Raw genomic sequence first — 13899 nt, 5'->3', positions numbered from 1 at the left:
AATCTAGTATTGCACAGATTTATTCTCCCATGTAGGATCATTCTACACGATGCATTCAATTCAGCAAGGACCTTGCCACATATTATGAACAGCACTAGGTACTCATAAAAGGCCATGGACATGGAAGCTGGAATTGCCAGAAGTCAATGTGGCAAATTTGACTTTCATGAGGGCTTCTCATTATTCCTGGCTCATGCCATCTTTCACCCACAATCGCCTTGCAGATGCCTAAAGAGAAGGTCATGAAATGAGAGCAGAATTCCAAGTGGAAATTGCTCAATAAGAGATAAGTGCTTCCAAAATCTTCTCAGTTTGTGAAAGGATGATCTGGTTATGGTTAGCAGCACTCATCTTCATATGATAAGAATCCCTACATATGGCTCCATAGCAGGTAGGTGAGGGTGAGTCAGGAGGTACATGTAAGTTTGGAAATGGAGGAAAAAGTAATGGAATGAGTTTGCATCATGGAACCTCTGCCAAGAGAAATGGACAACCATGAGAGCAAATGGGCAGCGTTGAGATGGTCCCCAACTATGTTTCATAGCTCACAAGCCCTGAAACAGGCCATGGATGTGAACTGAGATTGTTCACACTTACCAATGACGCATTAAGAAATTTCACTTAATACTTGCAGTTAGATCTTTGCTGTTGTCGTTCAGTTGCTCAGCCATGTCCGACTTTTTGTAACTCCATGGACTACAGTACACCAGTCTTCGCTGTCCTTTACCATCTCCGGGAGTTTGCTCAAACTCCTGATTTTTAGAGTTCAGGGCAGGGGAGAAGAGGACGGTGGATTTTCTTCTAAGGGAGGGGCAGTGTACCAGGCTGGAAGTTGATTAGAAGCTACAGGTCTGTCAGTGATGCTGCTTCTGCTCTTACAGAGGGTTATAGCAGAGTTAGAAAAATCCAAAGGCATCCTTTCATCCTACAGAGCAATCTTCACCTCTAGGATTGCTTCTCATATGTCAGTGATTCTCTTCCACTTTCCGAAAAAGAGGACTGATGGGTGTTGGCAAGTCAAACCTGCAGAAGAGGGGAGAGCATGTCTGAGGGGGAGCAACTGTAGTATATTGGTGTCACAGGTAAAGGACCTGAGAGTTCTGATGTAGGCAGTGTTCCTCTCCCTTCTGGTTCCCTTAACCAGCAACGATGCTTGGAGAGAAACAGTGATGTATCATATTTACTGGAATCTGAGGTCCCACACATTATTGTCTGAGCCAACAGCACCACCATGTGCAGCTGAATTGGCTATAGGAGTATTTTGAGACTGCAGGAAATGAAAGAAATAAAAAACCAAGAGTCCAGTATCAGAGTTTCAGGGTTAAAAAAGTCATTGATATCTTCTCACTAGAACTTTTAGAGTCTAGCATAGGACTCCAAGATCTGTAGAAGACTGTATTTGATGTTAGCATCGGAGGAGACTGAAAACTAGCTGTGAAGTTTAGAATCAAAAGGTAATATCACTGGGTGAATATGGATTTATGCTGCTGCTAAGTTGCTTCAGTCATGTCCGACTCTGTGCCACCCCATAGATGGCAGCCCACCAGGCTCCCCCGTCCCTGGGATTCTCCAGGCAAGAACACTGGAATGGGTCGCCATTTCCTTCTCCAATGCATGAAAGTGAAAAGTGAAAGTGAAGTCGCCCAGTCGTGTCTGACCCTTAGCGACCCCATAGACTGCAGCCTTCCAGGCTCCACCGTCCACGGGATTTTCCAGGCAAGAGTGCTGGAGTGGGGTGCCATTGCCTTGTCTGGAATATGGATTAGTACAGTGTAAATAAAGATCCTATTTAATATTTTTAAGTATTCATGTAATGTATAAATATAATCATAATATAATATTATATTATGCAATATAAGAGCAAAGCTCTATTTTACTTGCCTCATAATAATAATAATAATCCATTATGAGGCCAAGGCTATGGTTTTTCCAGTAGTCATGTATGGATGTGAGAGTTGGACTGTGAAGAAGGCTGAGCACTGAAGAATTGATGGTTTTGAACTGTGGTGTTGGAGAAGACTCTTGAGAGTCCCTTGGACTTCAAGGAGATCCAACCAGTCCATTCTGAAGGACATCAGCCCTGGGATTTCTTTGGAAGGAATGATGCTAAAGCTGAAACTCCAGTACTTTGGCCACCTCATGAGAAGAGTTGACTCATTGGAAAAAACTCTGATGCTGGGAGGGATTGAGGGCAGGAGGAGAAGGGGACGACCGAGGATGAGATGGCTGGATGGCATCACTGACTCGATGGACGTGAGTCTGAGTGAACTCCGGGAGATGGTGATGAACAGGGAGGCCTGGTGTGCTGCAATTCATGGGGTCGCAAAGAGTCAGACACCACTGAGCGACTGAACTGAACTGAACTGAATCTATAAACACAAAGAATAATCTAGTTCAAGATGCAGTAGACAAACTTGGAACATTCTAGATGTACAAGGGCACCTGTATGTGCCTTACTGATGTATCAGCCTAGAGACACTCACAGAGAAAGCTGTTACAGATATTGAATCACTTTAACATGTCTTCATCCCCATGATGGCATGTCAATACAGAGATCATTAGCTCTAAGGGACTCTATCTTCCAAATACTTTTCTAAATGCCTGCTTAACATCTTTGTTCCTTAGGCTATAAATGAATGGGTTCATCATAGATGTTATGACTGAATAGAACACTGAGATCACCTTATCCCCCTCATTCATTTTCTTGGAATTTGGACGCATATAGGTAAATATTGCTGATCCATAGAAGAAGACAACAACAATGAGATGAGAACCACACGTAGAAAAGACCTTGAGTCTCCTCTCCCCTGCCCATATCTGAATCACAGTGGAGATAATATTCCAGTAAGATAAAAGGATAAGGGAGAGAGGGCCGAGGAGAATTATCACACCCATGGCAAAGATGGCCATCTCAGCTTTGTAGGTTTCTTCTGAAGCCAACTTCAAGAGTGCAGGAGGTTCACAAAAATAATGATTAATTATGTTCTGGCCATGGTATGAGAGATATAAAGTAAACGTTGTATTTACTAGAGACACAAGTGCTCCACTAGTCCAAGATCCTATGGACAGCTGAACACAAATCCTCTGGGTCATGAGGGTGGAGTAGTGAAGGGGCTTGCAGACAGCCACATAGCGGTCATAGGACATCACTGCTAGCAAGGAGCTTTCTGTACCCCCTGCTACTAGGGAAAAAATCATCTGAATTGAGCACCCAGACTTGGAAATGGTCTTTCTTGTTACCAGCAAATGGAATAGCATCTGGGGGACAATTGTTGTAGAGAAAAGGAGATCACTAAAAGACAGATTTTTAAGGAAGAAATACATTGGTGTATGCAGTCGAGAGTCAATATGAATTAACAGTGTGATGAGCAGATTCCCAGATACAGTCAGCAGGTAGATGATGAGAAATATCACAAACAGCACAATCTGGGTCTGCTGATCTGAAGAAAGGCCCAGCAAGATGAATTCAGTCAGATAGGTTTGGTTTTTTGTGCCCATGGATGTTTATTCCTGTCTACACAATAAGCATCAATAGAGCTATAAAAATCTGAATACATTTGAGCATCAGATCCTGAAAGTAAAGATCTCACTGGAATAAAAAATGTACATGATTTTTAAAAATTCTTATAAATATTTGACATGAATTTCTAAAAACTTCCACCACCATATTTCTACTGAAGCTGTCTAAAAAGAACACTAACATATTATGGGGATGTGAAAAATTATAAAGTTTTCTGCATTTAGTAGAGAACCCAAGTTTTTGTTTTTTGTAGTTTATTTTTTAGTCAGTAGACATTCACTTTTATTTCATCAAGAAGCAGAACAAATAATTAATTTTTCCTTTGTGATTCCAAGAGATGCCTTATCATCCTTCCAAGTAGAAAGTAAATTTCATGAGATTATTTTATATGATTTTATAATCCACAGTCCTGATTATGTCCTAAATTCTTCACTGGATCAGAGAATCAAGGTTTAATCGAAGTGCTCAAGAGTAAGGCATGATCAGACTTCTGCATGAGAGAGGCAGGACAGTGGAGACCAGTCCAGACTTAGGCAGCACGACACACTTGGGAAATAGGGAGGGCCTTTTGTGGTAGCTCAGTGTAGCCACAACAGCTGCCTGCAGAGTTGCAGTGTCTTATCTGGCATAACCATGTTCAAGCTCTTTCATGCTGCAGATGTATCAGAAGTCAAATCAGTTGGAGAGATGTATTACGCACTGGTTCAATGCTCTGCAGACAGGCAGGAAACACTAGTCAAAGTCTATAGCTTTACCTCAGGAACAAGCAAGGAATAACCTGCTGAATCCAAGCTCCTGGGGAAAGAGTTTAGAAAGACTTAGGGAAGGTAGCAGGGTCATGGACAAATGTCTAGGAATCAGGGCTGGAGTCTGATATTCCAGGGAAAGGCTGAAGTACTAGTACTAGCCCTTTACAATGAAGGAGATGTCAGAGCAGAAAGTCAGCTACCTGGCAGGGACTTCTTAGGATGGGGCGGGGGGTTGGGCGGGGTAGGGGCGGGTGGAGTTGAAGACTGCTAGCATACAAGGGTTTGTTTTCAAAGATAAAACCACACATCTAACTGGCAATATAGGACAAATGTGGCCTGATCAGTTGTGACTGGACCACCTGCTCATGAACTGCTAAGTAGGACTCAAAGACCACATGGTTACAGTGAGGTTTCTATTCATAAATATCCAGATGGAAATGCAATGGATCCAGCCTGAACCAACTGCATAATATATTGGCCTTGAGGGACCAGGAAGGCAGAGTCAGGAAATAATTTGAGGAATTGGTAAAACAAAATGAGGACTATCTTTTCCACTGATACAATGTAAAGGGAATACACAAGAAAATCACTGATAAACTGCCACCTCAGTAGCCAAAATAATCCAGTACTGATTTCATTTCCCAATGATTTCTGATAAGCACATTTTTTTCACTGCTTCATCATTGTAAGTTTACTTGTAACAAACTGCGCATATTTCATGTGTACAATTTGATGAGTTTTGATATATGTATATAATTACATGTTTTTTTAAAGTTGTCATTAATTTATACATAATTATTTGTTTACAAGCCTGTCTCCCAGGCTAGGTTTTATGTTTCTTCAATGTAAAAATTCTATCTCAATCCATATAACTGCATCACCCAGTATATAGTAAATTTTTAGGAAATGTTCACTAACTGAATTAGTATATGAATGACTGAATACATGCAGAAACGAATAAATTCCTCTCATACTCACAGGCACTGTCACAAACCTGCACTCAAACACTCCTAAGCTAATAATCCTTTTAAAAGCACAGTATGACATTTGGAAGACACAGGTGATGCAGGTCCCGTTTCATGTTACCTTGGGGATGGGGAGATTCTGTGACCAGGAAGAGGGAGTAACACTAGGTGTGACCTCCTGGAACACTGGTATAAGAGGGAGGCGTCAGTGGTAGTTGTTCTTCTTCCAGTAGAAATAGGAACAGACCCTCAGTATACATCCTGTTCTCTTTTTCATTCTTACCCATGAGAGCAGATGTGCAATGTGGCAGCAGCCTGAATCCCAGGTACTGGAGCAGGAAGTGTCCACACACCTCACACTAGCACTCCTGTGCTTGGACTCTTCCCACCTCCCAGATAATGCCTAGTACGTTACAAGAAGCTCTGTCTTGTGTCCTAGGTATTTTCCTATGAGTTCAGTGGGAATCACCCAGAGAGTGTGGAAAAAGTGAAACAGGAAGAGAACACCTGTGTAGCAGGGACGAAAGGTAAGAACACAGAAAGATTCTTATAGTTGAAAAGGGGTAGCGAGTTTGAGAGATAATGGATCTTTTGATTTCTTGTGCCTTTTAGCACACCAACTGACCACCTCGGTAAGTGCCCAGTAGCAAGATTTCTAAGAGTGAGGATTCATGAGAAGAGAGATAAAGAGAAATCTCTTCTCCTAAATAGACTGTGAATTGTAAAATTAAAGACACAGCCCTTCTCCCAGGATAAACTTTGGTTCTGCAGAGACTTGATGCCTTCAGCATGTTCCTCCTTACCTGGAGACCAAGGATGAGTTTGTTCTAGAGATGGGGAACTGTAGGTAAGTGGACATGCCAGTGAGTCCAGCAGAGTGAGATCCAGAGATCCAAGCTGCACATCCAGAGTTTGCTTTTGGATGACAGTGATTCTCAGACCTCTTTCCTAACAGCTGGGTATGAAACGGACTTTTCTGTGAATTCTATTTCAATCTCTGACTGTTTTCTTGGGTGAATTTTACACTACTTTTTAAGCACCAACACTGAATTGAGTCTTTCTCTGAGAGGATCATAAAAGATGAGGTCCTGAGAGATGATGCCAGCAGGAGGTCCCCAGGGTATCGCTGAGCATAGCTCCTTCTATTATCTCTACACAATGAGATACCATGGGATCTTTTGTAGATGTTTCTTTCTTCTGTTTATAATCATAGAGTTCTGTGAATATCCTCTAATTCCTAGACTTTTCCTAATCAAAGAAAAAATTCTATAGGCTCTGATGAGAAAGAATCATGTCTCTCTTCTTGGAAGCAGAAGCAATATGTAAAATATATGCTGACAGGCATTTGTCCATCCTTTAATTTAAATCCTTAGAAAAGTGGAAATATGCATCCTTTCCCATATTTCTCACTCTAACAGCTTTTAAAATTATTGTTAATCTGAGGATATTATGGCTACCTTTTACAAAAGCTTAACTCATCTTAGAAAATAACAGGTTTGAGATACTTTGTGTAAAAATCAAATGTTTGAACTATATGCTAAAGACAGATCCATATTTTTCTGAAACATGCTAGTTTTAAACTAGTTAATGCTTTATTTACTCATCGATATTTAGTTCTTTTTAATAAAGAAAAATACTGTAGTCATTTATTATCTTTGCTACTAAATTTTCCCATCTGTCTTTCTTTCCCTTTTATTCTGGCAATAGGAAAATTATTTATTTATTGCTCAGATGTAATTTTTAAAATTTATTAGTCGTTATATTTCTCATTGTAATTTTTCTGTTGAATCCAAACTGCATTCTTTATGTTACAGATATGTGATTAATTTTTTCTTATCTTTCTTTCTTGTTAATTTTTACCTCTTTTTTCAATCAAATCATTATGTAGTCTGGTTTATGAAATCTCCTTGTGATTTCGTATATCCTTACAACTATCCAGAGAAATGGGACTAATTTACTCTCGAATTATCTCCACTACATCTTTGTTGCTTTTTCTTTATTCAAATCTGTTTGTCATGTTATATTTTCAGTTTGTGAGTATATTGTAAAGAAAATTTTATCTTTCTTTTTTAAGTTCATTTTTTAATTGAGGAATAATTAAAATAATTATTTTAATAAATAATATTGTGTTAGTTTCAAGTATACAGCAGAGTGATTTTTTTTTTTGCAGAATATATTCCTTTATAGGCTATTATAAGATATTTGGTATAATTCTCTGTGCTATACAGTAAATACTTGTTGCTTACCTATTTTATGTATAGTAGCTTATATCTGTTAATCCTATACTCCTAATTTGTCCTCCCTACCTCATTTTCCTGTTTGGTAACTGTAATTTGTTGTCTATGTCTATGAGTCTGTTTCTGTTTTCCACAAAGATTCATCCAGATTATTTTTTAGATTTCTCATATAACTGATGTCATACAATATTTATCTTTCTCTGTCTGAAATATTAATCAGCCATAAAAATATTGCCATTTGCATCAACATGGATGGCACTAGAAAATATAATGCTTAGTAAGATAAGTTACACATATATATAATACAATTTGAAAATATTTCAGCCATTGTGTGATAGGTTTCCCTTTTATTTTTCTGATGGTTTCCTTTGCTGTGGAGAGGATTTTTAGTTTGATGTTGCCCTACTTGTTTATTTTGCTTTTGTTGTCTATGTCTTTGGTCTGAGATCCGAAAGATAATTGCCAAGACCAGTGTTAAGGAATTTGGCCTTATGTTTTCTTCTAGGAATGGGAACATATTTAATCAATTTCAACTTTATAATTGTTGGAGTAGAAAATTAGCTATTGGAATATCTTATCCTTAGGGCTAATGGGTGAAGAAAAGTCTTATGATGGCAATTATAGAAACAATCAAAGTCCAGGGACTTTTGATCAGGAATTATTTCTCACACAAGTTATTTATATTTTATCTGGGAGTAAAAACTCTTGTTGTGTAAATCTTGGGGTACACACATACACACACTCATGGGCGCACATATCTGATTGTGTACTTACTGATCGATTTATTTCTTCTTTTGATATGTTTCTCCTGTTTGCTATTTTTTGATAATATATCAAAAACATATTTTGATATGTTTCTCCTGTTCCTGGAGAAGGGAATGGCTACCCACTCCAGTATTCTGGCCTGGAGAATTCCATGGACTGTATAGTCCATGGGGTCGCAAAGAGTCGGACATGACTGAGCGACTTTCACTTTCTTTCCTGTTAGCTATGTGCTGTGTGCTGTGCTTAGTCACTCAGTCGTGTCCAACTCTTTGTGACCCCATGGACTACAGCCAGCCAGGTTCCTCTGTCCAAGGGGATTCTCCAGGCAAGGATACTGGAGTGGATTGCCATGCTCTCTTCCAGGGGATCTTCCCAACCCAGGGATCGAACCCAGGTTTCCCGCATTGCAGGTGGATTCTTTACCGTCTGAGCCACCAGGGAAGCCAAAGACTACTGGAGTGGGTAGCCTATTCCTTCTCCAGAGGAACTTCCCCACCCAGGAATCCACCTGTAATGCAAGTGGATTCTTTACCAGCTCAGCTACCAGGGAAGCCCTCTGTTAGCTATAGACCTTCAAAATATGTCACAATTCTATAGCGATGTGTATAGACTTTTTTCATTCACAGTTATTTCATTGATGCCACTTTGTTTTTACTTTTGTACAATCAACAATATTACATTTTTACAATGATGTCAAAGGGTAATTGAACAATACAGCTCACTGACTATTTCTCTGTTAAAGGCAGCTGAAAATTAGAGTAATATTCACTCAGTTAGCACTGAATAAAGATAATTTGTCCAGCAGAAACAAAAGAGAGACCATTTCTAATTAGAACATTTAATAGTTGTATAATATGGAAAACCATCAACTCTTTCTATGAATCAGTCATTTTATCTGTGAAATGGGGATAGTATTTTTCCTGCTTTAATCTTTATACTTCTAAAGGCTAAAAGTGACTAATATTTATATATCCAATAATAACTTTTAAAAAGCAGACTGTACAGAAGCTGTAGTGAGGAATAGAGAAATACATATATAAAGGAGAAGATTTTGGTAAACCTCTCCCAATTCAAGACAGAGCAAATGGACAAAAAGTAGCAAAAATAAAAAAGCTGAAGATATAGTCAGTTAAAAAGTACAAATATGTATCAAACTGCAAACTATCATAATAAAAATTATATCTCTTTCCAGTGTACATGGAACATTCACAAATATTGTTACAAACATAATCTCAATAAATTTCAAAGAAATAGTTACTATGTAAGCAGCACATATATATCATTAGCTGTAGGGAATGGGAGTGAGAAGTTTGGAGAGGGCAAAAACACCAGCTAGACTTCTTGGGATAGATATTGCTTCACAGGCTGATTTTTTAATCAGGCAAATATTTTATATAATTTAAAATAAAATAAAAAATTTAAAATAAATTCATAAAAATTGAAAGAAAAATGTAATAAACAAACCTAGCTATGTATCCAGATTGTGATGTGTGTGTGGTGAGACAAAATAGCTGAAGGCTGTGTTGTTGCCATCAGGACCTGGAACATTTGGTGAGAGGCAAAAAGATGAGACTAGGGAAGAGAAGCCAAGGCGTCAGGGGTATTGCTAATGCTAGATGGTGAATATGTAAGAATGTTATATGTATGTATATAGAACTAGTTTATTCATATATAGACATGCTGTGCTGTGCTTAGTTGCTTAGTCATGTCTGACTCTGTGACCCGTGGACTTTAGCCTGTCAGACTCCTCTGTCCACGGGGATTCTCCAGGCAAGAATACTGGAGTGGGTTGCCATGCTCCTCCAGGGAACCCAGGTCTCCCACACTGCAGGCAGATTCTTTAATGTCTGAGCCACCAGAGAAATCCAAGAATACTGGAGTGGGTAACCTATCCCTGCTCCAGGGAATCTTCCCAACCCAGGGTCTCCTGCCTTACAGGAGGATTCTTTACCAGTGGAGTTACCAGGAAAGCCCTTATACATATATACGTATGTATATATTACTTGTGGATACATTATGCATTAAAATAAGGGTATATTATCTAGCTCCTGATATTACGAAGACCAGTTAGTAATCTGCTATAGTAAAAGTCCAGGGGAGAGATAATGGTAATTGGGACCAGAGTGGAATATTTGAGTGTTGAAAACTGGGATGCTTTTAGGGAAAGAAAAATACCACAGAACTTGCTGATAGATTGGATCTTTACTAAATCTTGTCCAGAGGAAATATTAGTCCCTTTTTTTTTTTTTTTTTTCGTGGAAAGGTATCTTTTTTAAAATTTGTTTCCTTATGTAATTAACTTCAAGCATTATAGACTAGCTAAAAGTTTCCAGGCAAGGTAGATGGAGCAGAGGAGTTCATTTTAAATTCAGAATTTAAGAAATCTTCAAAGGGTCTGAGGCAGAAAGGAGTTAATAAAGGAAAAACAAGGTCACTGGGCAAAGTGTAAGCGGTGATGATGCAGATATTGGTAAGACTGCTTCCATTTCAGATGTTGATTTTGACCATTAATTCCTATTCAGGAGTACCAATCAGGGCTGAGGCTTTAAAGGAGTCTGTTCCCAGCAGGGAGCTCTTGAATTTAGATGCTCATTACCAAGCGTGCTGGCTGCTTTCCCACATGACCTTTAAGGCATCGATAATTTATAATGTGATTTATTTGTGAATAATGTGAAAAGAAAGTACTTGGTTGTCTTAATACAACATGAGTAGCTTGAGGAGTTGATGCAGAAACCAAGGGATAGGTAACTGATAAGAATTTTTTTTTCCATTGTCTAGGACTCTGATATAAGCCTGGGAAGTTCTGCCCACAGTAATGTATCTAGTATTATATGACTACAAATGCTCACTAATAAGAAGGAAAGAACTGAGAAATTCTGTCAATAGCAACAAGTAAAATTCAACATTTGTATCTTCATTTTCCTCTCTAATTTTTACTTCTGCTTTAAATTGAGCTGTCCAAAAAATCTGGCTAACCTTCTCTGTGATTGGGTGTAGGACTGTCACAGGGTAAGAAAAGAAAATACTGAAATGAAATGTAAGGTCACTCTGTCAGAACAGAAAAAGAATTTCAAACATATCCTGGGATGTTGATCAGAGAAATGAACGCTTCTTAACTATCAAAGTGCAGAGCTGATGGAGACAGAATTGTGTCTCTAAGACCAAATGAGGACTTAGTTCTAATGTGGCAGATTTTCAGAATTTTCATAATGTAGAAGAACCACATAAAACCTCCAATTAAAATAAATAAATTTATATTTTAAAAAAAACAAAAGTGGATATGAAGTGCCATCTAAGAGTTATAGGGCTTCAATATGACAGTGGCAGCCACCATCCTGGATAAGAGAAAACCTCCCTAATACTCTCCTGAAGGCCCCCGTTACCTCCTTGTTTCTCAGACTATAGATGAGAGGGTTCAGTGCTGGAGTAATGACGATATAAAATACAGAGAGGATGTTGTCCTGTTGGGGACTGTGGTGGGAGCTGGGCTGGATATACATAAACATGGCAGCTCCATAGTACATTCCCACCACAGTCAGATGAGAAGAACACGTGAAGAGGGCTTTCTGCCTTCCCTCTCCTGAGGACATGTGGAGGACAGCAACTAGGACAAACGTATAGAAGGCAAGGACAGCAGCGAGGGAAGGCATGAGAAAGACGGACCCTGACGCATACACCATGAACTCATATCTGGAGGTATCTGCACAGGCCAATTTCAGCAAGGGTGGAATCTCACAGAGGAGGTGTCTAATTTCCCGGGTCATGCAGAAAGGAAAATGCATGGTATATGAAGTGTGTATCACAGAATTCAGGAATGCCAGGGTCCAAGGGGTGGCCACCATGAGCCAGCAGATCTTGGGCCTCATGAGGACCGTGTAGTTCAGAGGATGACAAATGGCCACATACCTGTCATAGGCCATGAAGGCCAGTAAGAGGCCCTCTGCACCACCCAGGGTCAGTACTAGGAACATCTGAAGGGCACAGCCCTCAAAGGAGATGGTATTCTCTCCACGCAGATAATCCACAAGTGTTTTAGGAATAACTACAGATGTAAGCATCAAATCCATGAGAGAAAGCTGGCTGAGCAGGAGATACATGGGCACATGGAGCCGGGTGTCCATTGTGATGACCAGGAACAGCAGACCATTGCTGGCGAGGGCTAGTGTGTACAAGACTGAGATTGTAGTGCAGAGCAGTCCAGGAGACCCACTGTCAGTCAGAATCCCCTCCAAGATGAAACCACTTTCCAAGGTGGAGTTATAGAGCTCCATTCTGTGGTGTGTTTTTTTTTTCGTTATCTGAAATTATGAAAAATCAGATAAGGTAGTTCTGATGTGGTCACTGGGGACTCCTTGCCTTTACAATGTTACAGCCCTTGATCGAAAGAAATTAGTTGCTCAGTTTATCATGCCATGCTTTAGTCTTTCATTCATAAATTAAATCACCAAGTATTTACTGATAACATATTGTTAAAATAGCACATTTCTTTCCCACTTCTGATGTTTCCTTCAATATTAGGCAAGTCCCATTTTTGCAGTAATTCTGCATTTGCTCTGCTTCACCATCCCACTTCCTTCTCTTGAGAAACAGGAGCAACTTAACCAATGGGAAACATTAAAGGGAAAATCTAGGCATATAGACATATGGAGTGCACTAAGTCGCTTCAGTTGTGTCCAACTCTGCGACCCCACGGACTGTGGCCCACCAGGCTCCTCTGTCCAAGGGACTTTTTAAGTAAGAATACTGGAGTGGGTTGCTGTGCCCTCCTCCAGGGGATCTTCCCGACCCAGTGATCGAACCCACGTCTCTTTATGTCTCCTGCACTGGCAGGTAGATTTTTTACCACTAACGCCACCTGGGAAGCCCAGACATATGGTATCCAGCTTCTTTTTACTTCCTTTCTTTTCAGGAGATGCATCTTTGAGAGGACCTAACATATATCTCCCTCTCTCCCACCCAGGTTGTGAAACAATTGAGACAGGAGATATTTATGCAGCCAAAACATCACCCTATTTTTCATAAATCAGAATTACGGGATGTAATTTCTGTGTTAGTGGATAATGGACTTCCTAAACCAATCTCAAAATGAACATAATTACCTTTGCAGTCACAAGCAAAGCAGAACCAGGTCAGTACTTCCCACTGAAGAAGGACTGGTGGAATAGGAGAACAAGAGATACATTGTATCTTCTAAGAAAAAGAGAGAATGTTATTCCGGTTCATTCTCCAATTAGATTAACTTCCTCCCTGAAATTTGAGAAGAAAGGAGAGAGTGGAGACTAAGGATTAACGTTCAGTTCAGCTCAGTCGTGTCCGACTCTTTGCGACCCTGTGAATCGCAGCACGCCAGGCCTCCCCGTCCATCACCAACCCCCTGAGTCTACCCAAACCCATGTTGCTGCTGCTGTCAGTCGTGTGCGACCCCACAGACGGCAGCCCACCAGGCTCCCCCGTCCCTGGGAGTCTCCAGGCAAGAACACTGGAGTGGGGTGCCATTTCCTCCTCCAAGGCATGGAAGTGAAAAGTGAAAGTGAAGTCATTCAGTCGTGTCTGATCCTCAGCGACCCCATGGACCCATGTTACCTTGATGTAAAAGAAAATTTTGGAAGAGAGAAAGAACTATTCTCTCTTGTGCCTATTATGTGACAGGCACTGTGTTAGCT

General features: G+C 40.0%; 2 protein-coding genes across 2 annotated transcripts; both read right to left on the bottom strand.

Annotated features, from left to right (window-relative positions):
• Positions 1-2574: 2574 nt before the first annotated feature.
• Positions 2575-3498, bottom strand: LOC120876532 (olfactory receptor 2D3-like). Its single transcript, XM_040258496.1, has one exon. The coding sequence runs from the start codon at positions 3496-3498 to the stop codon at positions 2575-2577; it is 924 nt and encodes a 307-aa protein (XP_040114430.1).
• A 1900-nt stretch (positions 3499-5398) lies between these two features.
• LOC120875878 (olfactory receptor 2AG1-like) lies at positions 5399-12507 on the bottom strand. Its single transcript, XM_040257636.1, has 2 exons — positions 11599-12507; positions 5399-5563 (listed from the first exon to the last, which is right to left on the bottom strand). Exons 1-2 carry the CDS (start codon positions 12505-12507, stop codon positions 5399-5401), a joined length of 1074 nt encoding a protein of 357 aa, XP_040113570.1.
• Positions 12508-13899: the final 1392 nt, after the last annotated feature.

The sequence above is a fragment of the Oryx dammah genome, unplaced genomic scaffold (assembly GCF_014754425.2).
Source record: "Oryx dammah isolate SB20612 unplaced genomic scaffold, SCBI_Odam_1.1 HiC_scaffold_17, whole genome shotgun sequence".
NCBI lineage: Eukaryota > Metazoa > Chordata > Mammalia > Artiodactyla > Bovidae > Oryx > Oryx dammah.
Note: the sequence above shows the minus strand (reverse complement) of the source record. Positions and strands in the feature narration are given on the sequence as shown.